Raw genomic sequence first — 24562 nt, 5'->3', positions numbered from 1 at the left:
AGCAGCAGTCGAAACATGGTATCAAAGCCATGCTCCTGACCTAAGTCAGTTGGTAAAGCACCTCAGCATTGTTCGTGACTCTTCACCTTCGTTTCTGGTCAGTCGATGGAGAGAACTGGTTCGCCCTAGGTCAGAAACATTACAGTTTGTCTCTCCGCTACGCATAACCTTCTTCAACAAGGAAAGTGACTTCAGCAGTGAATGGTTGATTGATATTCTCAAAGGAAGGTCGATTCTCTCTTCTTCTAGTGTTACTTATATTTCTGGGTAGAAACCCTACAAGAAGCTGTTGTACTGAGTAGAACCTAGAGAACTAGGTTCATTGTTGCCCTATGAAGGGATGTGTGTGCAGTAGCCGAATGGTGTAGGGCTGTTGTAAGTTGTTGAATGGTGTTAGGGCTGCTGTAAGTGGCCGAGTGGTGTAAGGTAGAATGCAGTGACCTTGCCGAACTCCTTGTGGCTGTGTAATGCCCTCTCAAGTGTGTTAAACAAGTTTGAACTGGGTGCAGCAAATTTGGCTGTGTTGTGGTGCTTGAGTGGTTGTAAGAGGGCCTCTACTTGTGATTAGTGAATGGTAAACTGATGCTTATGTGGGACGTAAGTGTGTGAAGTCAGCAGTAGTGTGAATAAGAACAAGTGTGTGAAGTTAGCAGTGGTGTTTAGAGGCTGCAATAGGTGCTGAAATATCAAATTGTGAACAACATCAACTGTGAAAGAGTACAATGGCAGCAATAGGAGATGGCTACAATGATCAGAAACCTAGTGTAGTAATTTCCTCCGACTACCTAGGAGTACAAATGACCTCAATTAAGCTAAATGGGGAGAACTATGTTCCATGGGCTAAATCAGTGGAAGTTTTTCTCAAGGCAAAGAAGAAAGTAAAGCATGTTAGAGATGAGAAGCCACCGGTTGACTCTCCAGGGTTTGATGATTGGGAACAAGAAGATGCTCAAATCATGACTTGGCTGTGGAATAGTATGGAACCCAAAATCAGTGCCAACTTCATGTTCCTTGATACGACTAAGGATATATGAGAGCATGCTAAGAAGCTATATTCTGGACAAGATAACACAACAAGAGTATATCAGCTGTATCAGGAGTACTTTGATTTACAACAAGGAACCAAAACACTAGAAGAGTACTATGCCTGCATGAAGAATATAAGGAATGAACTCAATGTCTATCATCCCCTTACTCCAGATATTCAAGTTTAGCAACAACAAAGGGAGCAGCTAGATGTTACAAGATTTTTAGTGGGGCTGAATGCGGAATATGAACCAGTTAGAGCTCAAATATTGGGGGGCTCTACTCTTCCTACACTTGAGGAAGTATTCTCAAGACTTCGAAGAATCTCTTTGGGCCAGACAGAGAACCCCACACAGTATGATAGATCAGCACTTGTGATAGCTAGAGGTGGTGGACATAGTACAAGAGGGGGAGGTCATTCCAGAGGGGGCCGTGGCAATTCCATGATTGGTTGGGGTGGCCGTGACTCAAGGGGAGGCCGTGGCAGAGGAAAAAATAACTCTACAAGGAAGTGTACTCATTGTGGTAGGGATGGACACAGTGAATTTCTGTTATGACCTACATGGCCCTCCCTCTAAATGGGCTAATCATGCTGTAGCAGGCAAGGTTGCTATTAGTGATAGTAAACTGGCAGACCTAACACCTCCCACATCTACATATACTTTTGGGAGGGAGGTGGTGAGTGTTCCGCGTGATGAGTATGAATGGTTCCTTGAAACTATTTCACAGCATACCACTGCCACATATGCCCAATCAGGTATCGCTTGTATGTCATCTAAAACTCCTTCCTGGATTATTGACTCTGGAGCCTCAGATCATATGACCGGGACTCCAGGTGTGTTCTCTTCTCTTTCTGAAACCTCCACTTCACAAACTGTTACACTTGCCAATGGGTCCTCATCTCCCATCTGTGGTGTTGGTAATGTTGATTTGGCTTCTGTCCCCTTATCATCTGTTTTATACGTACTTAAGTTTCCATTTAATCTTATGTCTGTTAGTAAAATAACCAAAGCTCTTAACTGTTCTGTTACCTTCTTTCCTTCCACTTGTGTTTTTTAGAATCTCAAGACGGGGAAGAAGATTGGTGGGGGGCATGAAGCTGGTGGATTGTATTATCTTGACGGCGGCGGATCTTCAATTGCACTTCAGACTTCCCTTACTCCTACAATGGCATTGCCGACTGGGACATCCATCTCTCAAGGTTCTCAAGATGTTGGTTCCATCATTGAGTCAGTTGTCGGTTTTACAATGTGAGTCATGTCAGTTTGGTAAACACCATCGTGTGTCCTTCAGTCCTAGAGTTGAGAGTTGTATGTTGAGTCATTTTTCTTTGGTTCATTCAGATGTTTGGGGTCCAATCAAAATAGAGTCTTATAGTGGGTATACGTATTTTGTCTCCTTTATTGATGATTGTTCAAGAATGACATGGATTTACTTAATGAAAGAAAGAAGTGAAGTATTTTCCATTTTTCAAAAATTCCATGCTGAAATACGCACACAATTTGGTGTTCCAATCAAAGTTCTCCATTCAGATAATGGTCGTGAATACTTTCTTACTGCATTTCAACAATATTTAGAACAGCATGGCATTATTCATCAGACCTCGTGTGCTTTCACCCCTCAACAAAATGGGGTGGCTGAACGGAAGAATCGTCATCTTCTTGAAATTGCTCGGTCTATGCTTCACCAAATGAATGTTCCTAAATGGCTTTGGAGTGATGCTGTACTCACTGCATGTTTTCTCATTAATCGGATGCCCTCTTTTATTCTTCATGGTCGGTCCCCCTTCTCCATCTTGTTTCCCACTTTATCTCCGTTTCCATTAACTCATCGTGTCTTTGGTTGTGTGTGCTTTGTTCATAATCTGAGTCCTGGAATAGACAAGCTAGATGCACGCTCAATTAAATGTGTCTTCCTTGGCTACTCTCGGACTAAAAAAGGGTACAAGTGTTATAATCCTATTGCCCGAAAGTGCTATGTCTGCCCTGATGTCACCTTTTTTGAGTCTGTCCCCTTCTTCTCCAGTCATGAAGCACCCTTGTCCTCACCCTTACCTCCTCTTCCTCTTCCTATCAGTGATTCAGTTCCAGAGGCTGTTGTTGGAGTAGACTCATCTCCTCATCCAGTGCAGGTCACCACTGAACGACCACCGATCCGACAAGTGTATACACGTCGAACGACACCGGCCCCTCCTCCTGCTTCTACCTCATCTGCGGATCCTCTCATGGCTCCTATTGCTGAACCTTCAGATCTTGACCTACCCATTGCCTTACGGAAAGGTAAACGTAGTTCTACACTCCATCCCATTTCCAATTTTGTTTCATTATCTCATCTTTCTACCTCACACCGCTAGTTTGTTTCACTTTTGTCTTCTATTTCCCTACCTAACAATGTTCAAGAAGCTCTTAGTTCACCTGGATGGCGGCGGGCAATGGAGGAGGAACTTTCTGCTCTTCAACATACTCAAACGTAGGAACTTACTACTCTCCCACTTGGGAAGCATGCTGTGGGTTGTAAATGGGTGTGTACTGTGAAATACTTGCCAGATGGTAGTGTGAAGTGTCTGAAGGCCAGATTTGTTGCTAAAGGTTACTCACAGGTGTATGGTGTGGACTACATGGAGACATTCTCTTCGGTGGCTAAAATTGGTTCCGTTCGTGTCCTAATTTCCTTGGCAGTTATGTATGATTGGCATTTCTTTCAACTTGACATAAAGAATGCCTTCCTCCATGGTGATCTAGTGGAGGAGGTATATATGGAGCAACCCCCTGGGTTTGTTGCTCACGGGGAGGGTGGTAAGGTGTGCAGGCTGAAGAAAGCAATTTATGGGTTGAAGCAATCTCTACGTGCTTGGTTTGGGAAGTTCAGCGAAGTGGTGAAGAGTTTTGGAATGAAGCAATGCCAGATTTTCGACTAGATGGGTTAACCATCAGATTTTCGACAGACCCTTCTTCTCTTCTTCTTCTTCTTCTTCTTCTTCTTCTTCTTCTCCTCTTCCTGTTCGGACTACTGTAGCAGCAGTTGAAACAACTTTTATTGATGATCATACTAGGGTCACTTGGGTTTTCCTTTTAAAGGAGAAATCAGATGCTGAAACTTTGTTTAAAACTTTCTATAACATGGTTCAAACACAATTTCAGGCTCAGATTAAAATTTTTTGAAGTGATAATGGAAAGGAATTTTTTAACAATGTGTTAGGAAATTTTTTTTCTGAGAAAGGAATTGTACACCAAAGTTCGTGTAATAATACACCTCAACAAAATGGGGTGGCTGAAAGGAAAAACAAACATCTCGTTGAAGTTGTTAGAGCCCTAAGTTTTCAAACTAAGGTTCCTAGGTATCTTTGGGTAGAAGCCGTTTTAACAGCCACTTATTTGATTAACAGACTGCCTACACGAATTTTGGATTTTAAAACACCCATACAGGTTTTCATTGACTGTTTTCCAAATTCTTGGCTAGTGACAAACATTCCCTTAAAAATTTTTGGAAGTGTGGCCTTTGTTCATAACCATGATCCTAAACGGTCAAAACTTGAACCAAAAGCATGTAAATGTATTTTTGTAGGCTATTCCACTAATCAGAGAGGTTACAAATGCTTTGATCTAGTTTTGAAAAGGATGTTTGTGACTATGGATGTCACATTCTTTGAAGGAACCTCAGACTACAGACACTCCCATCTTCAGGGGGAGAGCAACACTAGTGAAGATGGTCTTTTAGATGGTTCTGATTTAATGTTTGAATTTGTCCATAATGATGTTCCTCACAACCAGCCACCGAAAGAAAGTGAGGCAGAAAATACAAAATCAGTGGAAACAAATGAATTAAATATTGAAAATGAACAACCTTCGGTGATGCCATCTCAAAATGAAAAAGTTGAAACAACAGAGATGCGTGCAAAACAGTTTAAAGGCCTTGTATATATTCAAGGGAACATCTAGCGTTGAAAAGGAGAGGCACTATTCCACAGCATCAACAAGAATCTGATCTGAGGGTGGATCATGAAATTCATGATAATTCTCCAAAAATACCTGAAAATATTCCTCCAAGTAATTCTAATTCTTCCAGTCAGTTTGATCTTCCCATTGCTCTTAGGAAAGGTGTTAGGTCTTGTACAAAACATCCTCTGTCAAACTTTGTATCTTACAAAAATATTTCACCTTCATATTGTGCCTTTATTTCACAAGTGTCTAGTATATCCATTCCTAACAGTATCCAGGAGGTTCTAAATGTTCCCGAGTGGAAAGAAGCTGTTTTTGAGGAGATGAGAGCTTTGGAAAAGAATGCTACTTGGGAGAAAGTGGATCTGCCGGATGGAAAGACAGTTGTTGGTTGTAAATGGGTGTTCACTCTGAAGTACAACTCAGATGGATCTTTGGAGAGATACAAGGCTCGCCTAGTAGCTAAAGGCTTTACTTAAACATATGGAGTGGACTACTCTGAGACCTTTTCTCTAGTGGTGAAACTAAATACCGTTCGAGTATTCTTATCTGTTGCAGCTAATCTTGACTGGCCACTGAATCAGCTGGATGTGAAGAACGCCTTCTTGAATGGAGACTTGGAAGAAGAAGTATATATGGAGCCTCCACCTGGTTTCACTAAGAAGTTTGGAACTAAGGTATGCAAGCTAAAAAAGTCTCTATATGGACTTAAACAGTCTCCCAGAGCCTGGTTTGAAAGATTCACAAGGTTCTTAAAAGTCAAGGATATAGTCAAGGACAATCTGATCATACTCTTTTCACAAAAAGATCCACCAAAGAAAAGGTATCGGTTCTGATTGTCTATGTTGATGACATAATCTTGACTGGAGATGATATTAAAGAGATGAGTAGACTAAAGCAGAGCTTAGCCAAGGAATTCGAGATTAAAGACTTAGGCCAGCTATGGTACTTTCTTGGAATGGAAGTGGCTAGATCAAAGAAGGGCATTGTGGTTTCGCAACGAAAATATATTCTAGTCTTGAAAGAAACTGGAATGAGTGGATGCAAACCTTCAGATACTCTGATAGAAGTTAAGGCTAAGCTCAGAGAAGTTAAAGATGGGGTTCCAGTAGATGCAGGTAGATACCAAAGGCTGGTAGGAAGATTGATTTACTTGTCACATACACGTCCCGACATTGCCTTCGCTGTAAGCATGGTGAGTCAATTTATGCACTCCCCATACGAAGAACATCTTGAAGCTGTGTATCGAATTCTTAAGTATCTAAAAGGCACACAGGAAAAGGACTCTTCTTCAAGAAAAATGAGAAGAGAGGGGTTGAAGTGTACACATATGCGGATTGGACAAGCTCGATCACTGATAGAAGTTCAACTTCGGGGTATTGCACATTTCTTTGGGGCAATTTAGTTACTTGGAGAAGCAAGAAGCGAAGTGTAGTTGCTAGAAGTAGTGCTGAGGCTGAATTCAGATCAATGGCTCAAGGAGTGTGTGAATTTCTTTGGCTAAAAAGGGTGCTAGCAGATCTTAAGATACCAGTGATTTTTCCTATGAAACTGTATTGTGATAACAAGGCAGCTATCAGCATTGCTCATAATCCGGTTCTACATGATAGGACTAAACATGTTGAGATTGACAGACACTTTATAAAGGAGAAACTTGAAGAAGGAATAATTTGCACTCCATTTGTACCATCCACGCAACAAGTTGCAGATGTTTTGACTAAGGGCTTGTTGAGATAGCCATTAGAACTTCAAGTTAGCAAGTTGGGCATGATTAGATATCTTTGCACCAACTTGAGGGGGAGTGTCGGCAAGATATGATTTGCGGAAAATTAAGAAAGATATGATTTGCTGCAAATTTAGAAAGATTTGATTGATTACAGATTTGAATAAATTTAGGAAAGATTAGATTTGAATAAAATTAGGAAAGTCATATCCTAGGATTAAGGGAAAGATTTAATCAATCCCTAATTGAGAGAGATTCTAGGAGTAATTGAGAGAGGTCCTAGGAGTTTGTCTCTCCTATCTTTTTCTATTTAAGTTGTATGCTCAACATGTTTTTTTCAACACATTATTAGTACAGAAGTATTTCTTCTTCTCTCCCTCTTCATTTCTTCTTCTCTTCCTCATTATTTTTCCACAATCAGCAATAATAATCTTGCCCTTCCCTAGAGTTAACTTATATGAGGTAAAATGTGAAGGCATACCAGTCATATGGGCACTGGCCCCAGAGTCTACAATCCATGAGCTAAAAGATGTGGAACAAGCAAGTGCAATACCTGTCTTGGCATATAAACTAGATAGATTACTAGGTCCAAAACCAGATGGGGAGGATGTGCCACCCTTTTCTAGCTGCAACCATATATTCCTGTGTTTGTCCATTACATCAGAGGAGTCAAGCACATCAAAAGGTTAAGCATCATTACCAATTGTAGCCAAGTGAGCATTGCCCTTCTTCCCGGTTTTGTACTTCTTCAGTTTTAAATGAGGATTGAGCTTCCAACACCTTTCCTTGGTATGTCTTGGTTTCTTGCAATAATCACAAATAACATCGTCAGCCTTCTCAGTAATAGGGTGCTTGCTAGTATTTTGCGTGGGTTGAGATGACATAAAGGTAGAGTGATCAATCATAGGAGGTTGCATCATGGCAGTCCTTTGACTTTCTTCCCCTTGTACAAGAGAGTAAGTGGAAGCAAGAGTGACAATGTTGGCACTAAGAATATGTTGCCTGGTAAAATCAAACTCTAGATTTAAGCCAACCAAGAAATCATAGACTCTATTCTCCTTTATGTACTTCGATATTGCTCACCATCTTTAGGGTCCTTCCATACGAGAGATTTCAAGTGAAATCCATTTTTTCCTAGATAGACTGTAGAGAAGAGAAATATATAGCAACAGATCTCTCCCCCTGGCGCATACTGCAAGCTTCCCTCCGAAGCTGGTTCACTCTAGCAGTATTGTTAACTTGGGAATAAGTGGCAACAACTCTATCCCAAATATCTTTGACCGTTGGAAGAAACATGTAATTTTGGGCAATATGAGGTTGCATTGAGCAAATCAACCATGACATAACAAGGGAGTTATCCTGTTCCCACTTTGCAAATTTCAGGTCTTCAAAATTTGGCTTCATCTCCTTTCCTGTGATGAATCCCAGTTTACCTCTCTCAGTAATGGTAAGTTTAGTAGATTGAGACCACTCTAGAAAATTAGTTCCATCAAGTTTAACAGTAGTTATCATCCCACTGGAAATATCTGCACTTCTCGGGAGAAGACTAGGAACCATCTGAATATCCTTGGATGATTCCATATTCTATCAAGATACTTTCTCACCAACCAAATAGATCCCCAATACTTAACCAAAGCTAAAGACCCAAGAACCAAGGTTACCACACGATTAAGAGGCAAAATGGAGGCCAAAAACTAGATTGGCAGCAAAATAGAGGGAGAAGAATATCTCCGAAATATTATACAGGGCTTAGAAAATTACGGGACCACTTCTCATTATTCCTAAAGTGTAAAACGACTTGAATGGTCTAGGTTTTACAGAAGGAGTCATTAAACATGATGTACAAGGCATGACATCAGATTTGGAATTTCTGTGATTTTCTCCTTGAAAAAACCACTAAAAATTATAGAAGCTTCCAACAAGGACAAGAGTCATACAAAAATCCTCTAAAATCAGGATGGATCAAACCATGTAAGATTCATTGACTGCCGCCAACACCTGTATGGATTGTTGACATAATCCGGTGGCGGTCTGACGTCAGGAGTTCACCTCGTGGACGAGGATCAACAGAAGAGGTACTCCCAAGTGCCTTTACCTACTCTGATACCAAGTTGCTAAACAAGAGTTACAAATCTAGGGTTTAGAAGAGAGAGAAGAGATGCGTCGAGAGGTGTGTGTAGGTTACTGTTCACACCCTCAAAAGTTCTTTATATTTTGAAAAGAGAAAATTACAAGGAAGCCCCTACTTGGACGCCCAAATATAGAGAGAGTACAAGAGAAGAGGAAAAAAGGCTAAAATACCCTTGTCTAAGAATTCTCAACAGAAGGTTATTAACTTTATATGATAAAAATCCAAGATGGAAATTTGCTTAAAAAAAATCAAGATGGAAAGTAAAATAGAAAAAAAGGATGCAGTTGCTGTTTTATTTAATCGAAGAGCATACAGTAATAAAAAAGCTCCATAAATACTGACTACACAGTCCACACGATCACTATTTATTCATGAAAGACTTTCAACAATCAAAAGAAATGGTTGTACCCGACCTGCGACCTGATAGGTATACACCTCACTGTAATAGGATCTTACGATCCACTAATAGGTTTTAACACCTTCAAATAACCCTTCACTGGATTCAGTCACCACTAAAAAAATACTTCTCTTGGTATTATGACCTAGGAAAAAAGAGAGAAAAAAAGCTAGTAGATCAGACCCGGATGAGTTTTATTTCTTCAATCTTCAATCTGAAAAGATAAGCTTGAGAAAGAAGACACGATCTTTTGTCATGGCAGTTGCCATAAATTATATTTCAACTCTCTTATTACTGGGATATGGAATCTTTTCACATGGATGGTGTTCTTTAGTTAAAGAACATACACTATTTTTTTGAATATTTTATGCTTTATCTTTTGGTTATCTCGTTAACTGCTTACCAATATTGGCATATAGAACTCCTTTAAGTAATTGATTCTTCTTTAAAGTATGTGAAGGATATTTCATATCCTTGTTATATAGATGAATGTAGTAATGTTATAACTTGCTTTACTTCATTATGTAATTTCTATTTATACCTTTTGTTTTTCTTGTTCTCTGCAGTTTGCACCTTATTTCAATTGCTTATCTTTTTATAATCCTGTAAATTGTTACAGGTTGTCAATGATGGGGATATGTATTTATGGAGAGAATTAGGTGTAAATTCCTGGCCTACATTTGCTCTTGTTAGTCCTAATGGTGAGCTTTTAGCACAAATATCAGGTGAAGGTCATCGAAAGGTAGTCATGATCTCCTTTCACTATTTTATGAACCAAAGTTAACTTCATAATTTTAGTATGCATAATTTGTTTATGAAAAAATGTGAACAATTTGTTCCTTTTATGGTGTGGGTTATTATGTCTATTAAATTAAACTCAAACAAGCTCCTAGATTTAGGATATGTAATTTCAATTTTCAGGTTAGTGATTTCATCATCATACAGAATAACTTGGGAAGATTATTTAGTCCGTCAGATATGGGGAACGGGAACAACTATGTAATTTCAGTATGGTTGTTATAACTCCCTTTTTTTCTTGGTTTGTGGGAGGGTTACAAAATTAGGGTGTCTTCTTGAAAATAAGGCACTTTTAAGTAAGATAAGATGCACTTGCCTAAAAAAAGTTAAGATAAGATGCACTTGAAGGAAATATGGGAGCAAAAAACAAGGTTTATGAATGCTACATGGCTGTTTGTAAATGAAATTTCATTAACAATACTTCCAATCAAGGTTTAAAATGTTGGTGTTGGTGGAAATGTTGATTGCCCAAATATAAGAAACATGCCAGAAATGTTGGAAATATCATATGGGAATATTCTAAAAATTATAGACATGGTGGAAACATTGTAAAATATGCAAAATATAGAATGCTATTTTATGAAATGATAAAAGAAACATAGGCACACCATTTTGAATTATTATCTTGTTCCAAATCACTAAACAAAGACAAGAAACTAAGGTTATAGACAAAAGAATACATTCTGAAGTTGCCCTGTAAACCTTAAGATTTAGAGCTTCATGATAGAATTAGTTAAAGAAAATTTTAAACTCATAGAAAATGTAAATGATTGTAATAGATCAATCAAATATTCTATTACACAAACAGAAACTAATGTTTAACTTCATGTTTGGAATAAATATTGAGCTAGATCAAAGTGGCAATCATGTAAGTTAGGCAGATAATAACATTGTTACTCCACGTATCTACAATATTGTCACCAGCTTATGTTATAAGACTATCTCTTGTACTCCACATAGTGTGTAGTGTTCACTGTGGAATATGTTGGTTCCAGTAAAATTTCATGTTGCTACCCATGGAAGTGGAAATGGAAATATGTCGTGGAAACTATCTCTTGTACTCTACATAGTGCTAGTAGTGTTCATTAGGTAATATATCAAATCTAGTAAAATTTCGTGTCACTACCCATGGAAATGGAAATATGTCGTTAAAATATTAGGGAAATTATGGACATTTTAAATCATGCTTTCAAGTAACCACAATGAATATATGTTTCATTTTGATTGGTAACCATTAACCAACACAATGAATAATTTTTTAATAGTTAATTGTAACTTTATTGATTAATAAAGATTGTATTAACTGTAAAGCAGTATTTCCTTATAAACCTGGAAGCACCTGCTACCACACCTTATATCCCTTAATTGAACTAGCTACTCAGTAGCTCGGTTGCCGTTTTCTTGCCTCCCAAAACATATTAGTCCTATTCACCCCTTATAAACCTGGAAGCACCTGCTACCTGTAAAGCAGTATTTCCTTATAAACCTGGAAGCACCTGCTTCCACCCCTTATATCCCTTAATTGTACTAGCTACTCAGTAGCTTGGTTGTCATTTTCTTGCCTCCCAAAACATATTAGTCCTATTCACCCCTTGTTTAGCTAAGCCATCTGCTATGCTGTTTCCTTCTCTTAGAATCCACCAAATCTGCATTCTTAGCTCCTTTAGCATTTTTCTTACGCCTTTTAGAGTGTCTCTGTATCTCCACAGGTCCGCGTTGCTGTTAGATAAACAGTTCACGGTAGTGTGGAATCTCCTACCAATAGATCTTTGAGATTTAGTGAAGAGGCAAGCCTTAAACCATAATGGGGAGCCATCATTTCAGCCATTAGTGCATATTCTTGTTTTGCTGGGCCTGAATAAAGTGCCACTGTAACTCCATCACCATCACTAATTACTCCATTGATGCCAACTCTACTAGAATTTCCTAGCTTGCTTCCATCAAACTTCAATTTAAACTGATTCAAGCTAGAAGCCTGCAAAATACAAGTGGTTACTGTCCTTGCCCAAGGACGAGGGGAATGGGCTACCTCCTGTTGTGTAGCCCTATGAAAATTTAAAAAAAAGGATAAGGTAGCTATAACATTCCAATCCCTTGTAAAATCCTGAACTGAAAATGGTTAAAAAAAAGGGCATTGTTTTTACCCAGTGAGCCACCTGAATACTATATTCCCCATTAATGTCTCCTTTTTATGGACTAGTTTCTTAAACACTTGCATTTCTTTCATCTCAATTTGTCCAAAGCACTGTTGCCCAAGCACATGTCCAAAATATTTTTCCTCTTTCAATTGACAAGGTGATTATGGAGTCTTTAAATAGCCTTCCCACAGTGTCAGGAGGGACCCATCTGCAACCAAACAGAAAGAAAACAACTAGTAAAATGAATATCTGTTCATAGTTCATAAATTATCTTTTACTGAAAGTATTAGGGGTTGTCATTTATGAATTTCTTTCTGTCTTTTAGCATCCCTTACTTTCTAGTCTAAGTTAGAAGTGTTAGAGTTCTCTTGTATACACGCGACAGGGCATTAGTGTCTTTTTATATTGTTTTAACTTGTGGAGGACAATTTAGTCATTGTACTGTTTTAACCTAAACTATAATAATATGGTCGACAGATGGAGAAGTTTTATGTATTTCTCCATCGAGATTAAGCACTTTTGGTCTCTTTTCTCTCTTCTTCTTATGACCTCTGCTATCTCTTCTCCTTCTATTTTCTGCCTTTCATTGAGACTAATCTTAGGTCACTTTCACAAGTAATTTGATGAAATCTTCAAATGGAATTCCTACATTGATACTATTAATTTATTTGATTAGTATCTAATTATATTTTATCCTGTAGTTTATATTTCCTGTTACTTAATGCTTCTTCTTTTTTCAGGATCTTGATGATTTAGTGGAGGCAGCTCTTCTGTATTATGGTGAAAAGAAGATCTTAGACAATTCTCCCATCCCATTGTCTTTGGAGAAGGATAATGATCCTCGCCTATTAACATCACCATTGAAGTTTCCCGGAAAGTTGGCAATTGACGTTTTGAACAATAGGCTCTTTATTTCAGACAGTAATCATAACCGCATTGTGTGTCCTCTCACTTCTGTATATTAATTTAATATGACTATACTTTGTTACCCATAAATAGAACACAGTTTTCTTTTTCCTCTCAAAGTCCTAGTTTGCAAAAACACCATGTAAATATGTATCAGAACAAACTTCAAAGAAGATGGAAAGCAAAAGCTTTGTATATTCTTTGAGATTTTTTCAGATAGAAACCTTGAGAAAAAACAAATGAAGAAAAGTATGCAAAGTAAAAAAAAGAAGAACAGACAACATTTCTACTTTTGATGTTAACTATTTGAAGTTTTGTATGGAAAAAAATGTTTGCTGATACTTATCCTTTCTGAAATTAGGTGGTTACAGATCTTGATGGGAATTTTATTGTCCAAGTTGGGAGTACAGGTGAAGAGGGTCTACAAGATGGCACCTTCGAAGATGCCACCTTTAATCGTCCTCAGGTAGGGTTTTCTGTCAACTCTTCTCAGGTTTAGTGCAACTTTTCTTCTTGGATCTTGTAGTGTATCAACAAATTCATTACTTGGTGTATCTCATTTTCCTTTGGAGATATTTGCATGCATTTCTTCACCATTTTTGTTGATAAATCTTGAAAAATTAACATAATGCCTTTTCCTGTAGGGACTAGCATACAACCCAAGGAAAAATCTGCTCTATGTTGCAGACACTGAAAATCATGCTCTGAGGTATGTTAGGAAGTGCTGCTTTATATTTGGTGTACTTGGTGCAATTTTCTGCTATTGGCCTTGCTTTTGTATGAATAAATTTCAGTAGGTTTGTGGGGTTTAATTTTTTACTTGGACTTTGATGGAGTAATTTGCCTAGAAAATTTTATTCAATTTTAGAGGGAATAACAAGGACTCTGACAACATTTAGACTATTACCCCCCCCGCCCAAAAAAAAAAAAAAAAAAAAAAAACAGACATTTAGACTGAAATATAAATGCTCAGAAAGCTGTATTCTGCATGTACTTTGTCCATTTTGATATGACCATGCTTCATCGGAAACCCCAAGACTTTGATTAGCATAGGAACCAGGAAGCATAATTGGGGTTTTTTATCAGTTTCTATTTTGTTTTACATTTATTTTAGAAGCAAAGCTGCACAAACATGTTTCACTGCATATTTAACCACAAGATTAAGTTTTCTTATTGTTTTTTGATAAGCGATGAAAATTTTATTAAAGATAAAAATTGGAATAAGTGGATAGTTCCAATTGTCATAAGCCAATACAAGCCCTACTTAGTCTCCACCAATGATTTTTTTTTTGAAAAATAAAAGAAAATTCCATTAAAATAAAGAGAAAGTACAGGAGGAAGGTGATAGGAAATCACCCGAGAGAAGATGAGCCTAACTTAGACACTTATAGAAAAAAACAGCCAACAAAAGTCTCTAATAAAAGAAAAAAACTAACTCCTTCGGAACCAGATCCTAGGTCAATTTCATACAAGTAATCTGCAAACGAAACATGATGAGACTAGCAGAGGAAAGATTCTAATCCAACCCTACAAATACCTCCTCTTGGTTGTTGCCATCTTCATCCCATCTCCCTCCTCCAAATACCCTTTCTCTTGAGCTTTCTTCCTTCTTCTTCCTCTCAAACTCTTCAAAAGCTTTCTTGGTGAATTCCTCATTTTCCCAGAAGAACAAACCCAAGCTTTTACCAATTTTTACATCCTTTTAGCTGCTGCTTCAATAGATACATTACTGGTTTTGTCCACATTCCTTTCAAGACTTTTAATGTCTCGTACATTAGAAATGGAATCCTTCTCAGTTGCAGCTTCATGTTGACCAGTCTCCAAGCTTCAACCAAGAAAAAACTTTGGTTACATGAACAATGTGAGAATATCTCACTCCAGAGGCTCCTCGAGATTTTTTGGATATAACAGAATCAGCCACATTTAAATCTTTCTTAGCCTCCCCCTCCTACCCAAATCCACACCTAACTTCCCAATCACCACCTCCTCAAACAAAACAGTGAACATCAGTGTCATCTTCAGTCTGGGAGGGGATACCGATTCCCTCGTTGTAATTTTCACTTCCTCCACCTCCAAAAACAATGGATCCTTCTAGGATAGCATCACCAGTCCCTCTCGAATCAACCTCCCTCTCTGTCAGGCCAGTCTCCATTTCTTCATGCAATTCCCTATCTGCATTAGTCGTATCTTCCTTTTCAGTAGGAGAAGAATTCTTAGATGTTGAAAAAGAGACCTTCTTTGAAGTTGCATCTTTGATTCCCTCCACCGGTTCTCCCCTGATTTGATCGTAATGGCCAGAATCATCCACGTTGTTACCAGAGCTTCGGATCACATCAACAGAGCTCCCCTTTGGAGTTGCAAACTCGAAGTCCTCCACCGATTCTCCCCTACTTTGAGCGCCATGGCCAGAACCATCTGCGTTGTTGACTGGGCTTCAAGTCGCTTCAAGTGTAGTCCTCTCGTTCGTGTGTCTCTCACTGGCCTTCTTCTTCTCTTTATAGTTTCTTAACTTTTTTTTTTTCCGAATCTTTTTCAAACCAAATCTACTTGGTTGCCTTCCTTACACTGAGTGTTTAAAACTCTTTCTGTTAATCCCTAGCCTAAATGGGACAGTAGACCTTCTTGCAGGGATTGGTAAAGACTTTGGAGAGTGGGTCCCGGTGGCATCTCCTTTTCCTTCCCTTTGCACCCCTTGTACATGTAGCGTTGGAGGTTTTCTATCTCCCCCTACATACTCTGGCCCCTTTTCCTCTTGATTCATCGAGTTATTCACACTCGCTAGCTTTCCTGGGTTACCTGCTCTATTCCACCTACATACTGCTTTGAACTCAGCAAACTCCGGATCCCCGTCTCCAACAGGGCCTGAAAATACAGCAAGAATGTGTCCATCAGTATTTCTAAACTCCTCCTATGCCAGCCGGCCCTGGGTTTCCAAGACTACTGTCATCAAAATTTAACTTAATAAGACCTTCTTCTGGGGGTATCCAGACTGCAACCAGTTTATCCTTCACAATAGAACTTGCTACAGCTTCCCAATTTCGCCATATATCATCAAAAGAGAAGTTTGAGAAAAGGTCTAATGATTTAGTCCAATGTAAAGCCCTATTTATGATCATGTTCCATATTGCCTCTTGATTCCTTTTTGTACCATTGAAAATTCTTCTCTTCCTTTCTAACCACAAGTTTAAGTGTCACCCTCTTTTGTTGATCTATGACAAAACTATCAAAATTTTGAAATCTTTACTGAAGATTTTGCAGATTTTCTTTTCATATATAATCATCTACAGTGATACATTATCAACTTTCTCCTATTTCTGTAGGGAGATTGATTTTGTTAGCGAGAAAGTGCGAACTCTTGCTGGCAATGGAACAAAAGGTTCTGACTATGAAGGAGGAAAAGGAACCACTCAGGCAAGAAAGCTGAACATTTGTTTATTGTCCTTGACATCATATTTGAAGTAGTTTTGTTAAGAGTAAGAAAACAATCTTTCTGTTGGTTGCAATTTATGATTTTTTCCTCTATTTTTATTTCCTTTTAGCTTCTGAACTCTCCATGGGATGTTTGCTTTGAGCCCAACAAAGAGGTAGTTTACATTGCAATGGCTGGCCAGCATCAAATTTGGGAACACAATACATCAGATGGGACTACTAGAGCTTTTAGTGGTGATGGTTTTGAGAGAAATTTGAATGGATCAAGGTAAAGCTGTATGACTGTTTTTCCTCCATATCTTTTTGTTTTCTATTAAATATTTTACTTTTAAAACTTGCCTTTTCAACTCAGTTCTACAAGGCCTTGTCCCACTATATCAGGTTGTACATCAATCTTATTTTGCCATTCTTGTTTGTTCAGTGCCATATCCATTGTTAAATTGTAGGCACTCAAATCATTTTTATCATTTCAACCTATGTCCCTTTTGACCTGCCCCTAGCTCTTCTAGACCCTTCAAATTGCAAGAAATTATTTTTATTGGTTTTGTAGATGATCTTCTATGAAAACATCTTACTCTACTTTCTCTCATTTTATCGTCTATTCAGTTTACTCCCAGTTTCACACAATAAGTGATGAGATTTGATTTTATCATTTTTGTGGTTTTTTTTTTCCTTAGTTTCTTTCATTAGCTTTGCTACTAGACAATTGCATCTGGTGCTTATTGGACACACTTTAATATGATGTTCTATCCTGTTGGAAAGTAGAAGATTGACTCTCTGATTGATTCTCCATAATTTTAGGTCCATCAGTTTAGGAAACATACATAAGATAGTTTCCTAGAATCATGGGATATTAATGGAGAATCCCACTGATATAGAAATTAGTTTTCTAGGAAAAGTTAGTTTCCTATTTTATCACCCTGTAAGTTAGCTCTATAATTCTATATAAAACTGTGTATATGCTCCTTGTAAGACAATACAATCAATTCATTTTTTCTCTCAAATTCTCACATGGTATCAGAGCTGGTCACGACCTAATCTACACATAGTATCTCTTCGGTCATTTCTGCTGCTGCTGGTTCAAGAACTCTCTAACAGTATTTGGGAGGTTCTTTGAGTGTCCTTGATTCTTCTTCTTCGAGATCGGCTACAGATCTGAACACTACATTTTTTTTTCTTCTTTTGGACTGTTGTGCCATCGGATTCATCCTTTTTCTTGAATCTCTTTGTAGAGACATCGGATCAATCTGAAATCTTAGATCTGGTGTTGCCCAGAGCAGATTTACTGAATCCCTTTGGTTTGGTTTGGATCAATTTTGATTTTGAGAGGTTTCGATCCACTCTTCAGTTTGGCGGAGCATTACAATTACCTTTTTTGGACATTGGCTGAAAGATTCTTTAGGCCTTCATCGCCAACCCTTACTAAATTTTTGAGAACTTCATTGTCTGTTTTTCTCTCTTTTTTGAAGCCCGCTCAATATGTCAGAAGCCACCGTATCAAATACCACTGCACAATCGGAAGAAGTTTCCTCCCATCAATCATCTGGCTGTTAGACAGTTGTATGCCCTTAGCTCCAATCAGAATGATGTACATTATGAGTTTATTGTAAATGAATAAAAGTGCAACACTGTTCCTTGCAGCTGAGGGAGAGGTCCTCTCTTGTCTGGCAGTGTGTGATCATTATGGGCTGAGAGGTTAAGTGTAAGACCATTGAGGGTAATACCTGATGGGCTAATCTTGTATCTGCCCACAGTCCCTGGGTGTTACAAGGTGGCTTGGCCCAGGGACCACTTAGGGTAAGTGTTGGGCCCATAGAGCCCATTTGATGGGTTTCAGGGAGTGCATTGTCCATAACAATGTATTCGGCCAGGCCTTGTAACAAAGGCTGGGCCGAACCCATGTGGTTGATGTGTAGATCAATGCTTGGGTCCCACGCCATAAAAGAAAGCCCAACTGGGCAACAGTTAGGAAGGTTAAGTGAGCACATAAGCTTAATGGGCCTAAAACCCATTTCGAACTGGACTTATTTAATAAGTTAAATATGGGCAAATTCTGAGATGGATCAACAGATAGGATAGGGTGTTAACCCTATCCACTCAGAGAGTCCAGATCTGAATATGATTCAGATCTAGAAACCTCCTAATGAGATTAGGAGAAGGCTAATCTAATCTGCAAATAAGATAAGGGTTTATCCTTATCACCTAAGGGGATGTCTGATCCAAATATGATTTGGGTTAGCAACTCCTATTTGGATTAGGAGTTGATCCTTTGGGTTTACAAAAGGAGGGGGCGGCAGCCTTTAGAAGAATCACATAATTAGATCCTCTTCAGAGCTGAAATCAGAGAAGAAAGATTTCTGCAATCCCTGCAAAGATCTTTCTTGCCGCCTCCTTCCTACAGCCGCCAGACATCCAGTTCAATCTCCAGTCGTGGGAGAAGTCAAGATTCGATCTTGACATAAGTTCTTTGAGAAAGAATTGATAGGAAGCTGTGCTCACGTGCCATCCTGCTGTTTCTTGTGAAGGACAAAGTTCTTGGAGAAGAACATTGTTGATTCTGCTCCATCCTACACTGCGCCATCTTCAGTGGGTGTAGTCTTTGGATCCTTCTTTGGGCGTGAACACCTTCGTTGGGAGATATTATTTCTCCATATTAGGTATAATTCTCTCCTACTTCTTTTGGTTCAGATCTGGTTCAGTTTATGGTTCAAGATTGATAATTGAAAATATGATTTTCTAAATAGGAATGCGATTCCCAGTTGAGAGGGAGAGAAAAAGTTTTGAAATTCGCCCCTTTATTCCGCAAGATTTGGGCGTCCATACGATGGATCTCTCATCCCTTGAGTGGTATCAGAGCCATGGTTCAAATCTTGAACCAATTTGTTTCAGATCTGAACCTGCGCAAATGGGCAGAAGGCGTTCTACCCAATTTGCGCAGATATGGGTTTTGGGAAATTTGTTCCCAAAATTATGGGCGAATAATCTGAAATTAGTTTTTATATAAATCTGATTAGTATTTAGAATTGTTCTTTATAATTTTCTTGATTTATGGGCTGTTCGTACAAGAGAAGATCGAATTCTTGATTTGCACAGGGAACTTGCGATTTTGCAGTTTATGGATTTCTTTATTACATTTGGTCTGTAAAATAATTTTTTATTTTTTATTTTTAGACTGAACGTATACGTATTTGATCTAATGTAATTATTAATAGAAATTAGGAGATCTCGTAGAGGAGGAGATTTCGCAGATGGGAGAATCGCTATCTGCGATTTGCAGTTTGTGAAATTGCAACTTGTGATCTAACCTCTGTTTTGCAGGAAGGATTGTGCGAACAGCCTTGATAGACTGATTCTTGATTGTTCTTTTATCAGAATTTAATTTCAGATTATTTTCTTGAATTAAAGATTTAATTAAAGATCAAACCCTAGACCCATTCGAACCAAGATTGGTTCAAATTGTTTGGACCAAATCTAGGGTTTGTACAAGGCTGAAAGTCAGCCATAATTTTCCCACTAATGGGCCTGAGGATTGATATTTAATTAAATGGTTAATTCGGCCCAACCTATAAAGGCCCAGTTTTAAATGGTTAAAACTGCTAAAAGCACACTCTGCGGATAAAGCTATATGGGCCGAACCCATGAACCCTAATTCGGCCCATATACCTAGATAATATTAAATGGTTAATATTATGGATTTAAAATGGGCTTCAAATGGGCTTTACAAATAATTAATTGATTGGATCAATTTATCCTTGCATGTGATGTATGGATGTGTGATGTGCTACGTACATGGGCCATAAGTACTTGGTCCATGCTTAATCGACATGGCTCTTGCGCACACCATGGCTGAATGCACACCATTGCCATGGTGACCCTTTTGGTCATTGGATGACCTCCCTCAGTGGTGGGCCCCACACCTCATCAAGAGGTTACGTGCGGAACCCTAGCTGTTTTAGGCCCACCGAAATCTGGCTTTATGAAAGTCAGTGGGAGCCACTTTGGCTTGACCTAGATCAAACTAGGGCGTAATTAATTGTTCCCTCCAGCTAATATGAGTGCATGTGATAGGGAGATTCATATGATGAACTCTCTAAAGGCCTTCCATCATTAACATGAGGATGGATCCTTCAGTAATGAGGAAACGCACTAGAAAATGGGCTATCCATTTGTTGTTGGGCTTGTCTGAGTGTTTCATAAGATGATAGGGGCGTCATAGATCGATGTGGGAGGGGCTTCACCAGAAAATAGAACTCTCTCACGGTACCTTGGCGTTCACGAACATGATGGGTAAGCACTCATTGGACAGAAAGGTTTACGTGAAAACGGCTCTAAACCTTGTCTGACAGAGGCCAAAGGGAAAACTCATATGATGAGTGGATATGATCATTCACAGAAAGGTGGTGGGGTTTTGCAGCTGAAAACAATTGGCTCCATGCACCCTATGTGATTTCCCACATTTCCAGAGACAACCTGTGGTCTCCGTCACTGAGAAAGGAGGGAAATCTCAGAGATGAATAAATGGAAATGGAACGTAGATTAAAATCCATATCTATGTAATGAACATGAATCAAATTAGGTTGTGGACTGATGTTTGCTCTTTAATCAGAAAATGACAAACGGACAATTTGCAAAGCTGCTTGATGACAACAAGCTGAAGGGCCCAAATTATGCCGACTGGTACAAGAACCTTATGTTGGTCTTAACCTCTGAGAAATTGGACAAGGTAGCCAAGAATCCTGCCCCGGATCATCCGGGAGATAGGGCTTCTGAGGTCTAGAGAAGAGAATACCAAGAATGGGAGGAGAAAAACTCCTTGCCCGCTACTATATCATTGCCTCATTGGACAACCCAATTCAGAGGCAGTTCGATCAGATCGAACTTGCTAAGGACGTATTGGACAGTCTCAAGACAATATACGATGAGCAGAATCGTTCTACTCAGCAGAAGGTTTTGAAACAGTTCATGACCGTGCATATGTCCAAGGGCCAACAGGTTCACGACCATTGTCTCCGGATGATAGGCTACATCAACGAACTGGAGGTTCTTGCATCCGGGCTGGATCTGGTAACATAGATCGATGCTATTCTCAACTCTCTGCCTCCATCCTTTAATCCATTCATGATGAATTACAACATGAACAAGCTGAACTTCAGCTTGCAGGAACTCAGCAATATGTTGCAGAGAGCCGAAGAATTGATTAAAAAGGATGAGTCCATTGCCATGCTTGTTGAAACAGGCAAATCGGGCAAGAAAAGGAAGGCAAAGAGAAAGCCCCAGAAGAAGGCTGCCAAACCCAAGAAACGGAGGAAGGACAAGGCATCAGATGCCTATCATTTTTGCAAGAAGATCGGCCACTGGAAAAGGAATTGTCCTGCCTATCTGGAATCCAAGAAAGGTAATTTCGAAACTTGTTTTATAGAAACCAATTTATTGGTAGCTTCTACGTCCTGGTGTATTGACTCCGAGGCTTCAACTCATGCGTGTAACTCACTGCAGGGGTTCAAGGTAATCAAAAGGCTGAGTGAAGGAGAAGTCACACTCTACTTGGGGACCATTGCAACAGTTGCATCCGTGACCATAGGAACTGTGGAGTTACTTTTTAGAGAAGGAACTATTGTACTGAAAGATTGCCTTTATGTACAAAATTTAAGAAGAAATTTGATTTCTGTCTCAAAACTGTGTGCAAATGGTTATTCTGTCTTCTTTAGTAATACGATTACTACTAAAAGAAATAACATATTCATCGCATACGGGGAACTGGAGAACGGTCTCTATATTCTACATCCTTCTCTAGAAATTACGTCGGCTGAAATCCCCAAGAAGAGAGCCCGGGCTACAGTTAATCCCATGTGCCTGTGGCATTACCGACTTGGCCACATCGGTGTTGACCGAATCACAAGGTTGGTAAAGGATGGTCCTTTGGATTTTCTAACTGTAGAAGATCTTCCCACTTGTGAGCGTTGCCTACAAGGCAAGATGACGAAACAACCATTTAACGGTAAGCCTGAAAGATGTACAGGCACGCTTGACCTTATACATACTGATGTATGTGGTCCCCTGAGTGTTAGGACACGGAATCAACACGTGTATTTCATCACCTTCACAGATGATTTTTCATGATATGGTTACGTGTACCTAATGAGACACAAGTCTGAATCATTTGAAAAGTTCAAAGAGTTCAGACAAGAGGTCGAGAAACAGTTAGGGAGAGAAATTAAAGCCTTTCGATCAGATCGAGGTGGCGAGTATCTCTCTGACGAATTCAGGAACTACTTAAAGGACAATTGGATAGTATCACAGTTAGATCCTCCTGCTACACCACAACATAACAGTGTTTCAGAAAGGAGGAATAGGACCTTATTGGATATGGTCCGGTTACTTCTCATACACTCAGAGTTACCCACATCCTTTTGAGGTTACGCATTAGAGACTGCGATTTACGTGCTGAATCGGGTTCCAACCAAATCGGTTCCGAACACTCCATATGAACTTTGGACCGGAAAGAAACCAAGTGTCAGACACTTGAAGATTTGGGGTTGTTCAGCACACGTTAAAAGAACGAGAGCAGACAAGTTGGAATCCAAGACCAGTCGTGCCTATTTGTGGGCTACCCAAAAGGCTCTGTGGGTTACCTATTTTATGACTCAAGTGAGCAGAAGGTGTTCTGCAGTCGAAATGCACAATTCTTGGAAACCGATTACATCCTAGACACCCATCGTCAGGACGTTGTTCTTGATGAGGAGAGCTCAGGAGCAGTGGGAGATATCCCACAATTTCCAGGTAGTGATCAACCTAGAAGATCCACTCGAGTATCCAGGCCACCAGTCCGTTATGGTTATGACCAGGATAGTTACCTAGTGGAAACCTTGACTAGTGAGGACGATCTCGTGACTTACGCGGAAGCTATGTTGGACATAGATTCCCAGAAGTGGGTGGAGGCCATGAGAGCAGAGATGGACTCAATGGATACCAATGGAGTCTGGACTCTAATAGATCCGCCCTCCGGGGTAAAAGCAATCGGTTGCAAATGGATTTACAAGAGGAAGAAGGGCCCCGATGGTAAGGTTGAGACTTTCAAAGCTCGTCTGGTGGCGAAAGGGTACACTCAGAAAGAGGGCATCGATTATGAGGAAACATTTTTGCCTGTGGCCATGCTTAAATCCATTAGGATCCTGCTAGCTGTAGCAGCATACCATGATTATGAGATTTGGCAAATGGATGTCAAAGCTGCATTCCTGAATGGAGATCTTACTGAACATATCTATATGCAGCAGCCGCAAGGCTTCATTGCTGCAGGTCAGGAATACATGGTATGTAAACTTAATAGATCCATTTATGGACTTAAGTAGGCTTCTAGAAGTTGGAACATCCGTTTTGACTCTGCTGTCAAATCGTTTGGATTTAAGCAGAATCCGGATGAACCCTGTGTCTACAGGAAGTACAGTGGAGATAGGGTTACTTTCTTGGTTCTGTATGTAGATGACATTCTACTCTTTGGGAATGATGTAGGAATGTTAACTACGGTGAAAGTATGGCTTTCACAACAATTCTCCATGAAAGATCTTGGAGAAGCCTCATATATACTGGGTCTTCGACTCTATAGAGATAGATCGAAGCGGATAATAGGATTACCCCAATCTGCTTACAATGACAAAATAGTCAAAAGATACAGCATGGAAAACTCCAAGAAAGGAAATGTTCCTTTCAGGCACAGAGTCACTCTCTCCAAGAAAATGTCTCCCAAGACTTTTGAGGAGATTGATGGCATGAAAGACGTTCCCTATGCCTCTGCCGTAGGGAGCATCATGTATGCCATGTTGTGCACTCGTCCTGACATTGCTTAGGCAGTAAGTGTAGTAAGCAGATTTCAGGCCAACCCAAGGCAGGAGCACTGGACTGCTGTGAAAAACATACTTAAGTACCTTCAAAGGACAAAAGAGTTTTGTCTAGTATTCGATGGTAGCTCATTACAGATCAAGGGTATATAGATGCCGATTTCTAGTCGGATCCAGATGATAGAAAGTCTACATCTGGATATGTTTTCACGATAGGATCGTGTGCTGTTTCTTGAATGTC

At 39.4% G+C, this 24562-nt stretch overlaps 1 protein-coding gene across 6 annotated transcripts in view; it reads left to right on the top strand.

Moving 5' to 3' along the window:
• The window catches only part of LOC148867755 (haloacid dehalogenase-like hydrolase family protein), a 166321-nt gene that overhangs the window by 69084 nt on the left and 72675 nt on the right, over window positions 1-24562 (top strand). For all 6 annotated transcript variants that reach the window (XR_016109488.1, XR_016109486.1, XR_016109487.1 and 3 more), the window contains exons 15-20: window positions 9835-9957; window positions 12892-13089; window positions 13419-13523; window positions 13702-13766; window positions 16378-16468; window positions 16597-16754. Coding sequence is in view for 3 of the 6 variants with exons in the window: in XM_088975984.1 (XP_088832110.1) it covers window positions 9835-9957; window positions 12892-13089; window positions 13419-13523; window positions 13702-13766; window positions 16378-16468; window positions 16597-16754 (740 nt within the window). In the remaining 3 variants the exon portion in view is untranslated. The remainder of the gene's footprint in view (window positions 1-9834; window positions 9958-12891; window positions 13090-13418; window positions 13524-13701; window positions 13767-16377; window positions 16469-16596; window positions 16755-24562) is intronic.

This window comes from Nelumbo lutea, chromosome 3 (assembly GCF_056320005.1).
Source record: "Nelumbo lutea isolate HS-2025 chromosome 3, American lotus-T2T, whole genome shotgun sequence".
NCBI lineage: Eukaryota > Viridiplantae > Streptophyta > Magnoliopsida > Proteales > Nelumbonaceae > Nelumbo > Nelumbo lutea.
This window is presented reverse-complemented; position numbering and strand designations above follow the sequence as displayed.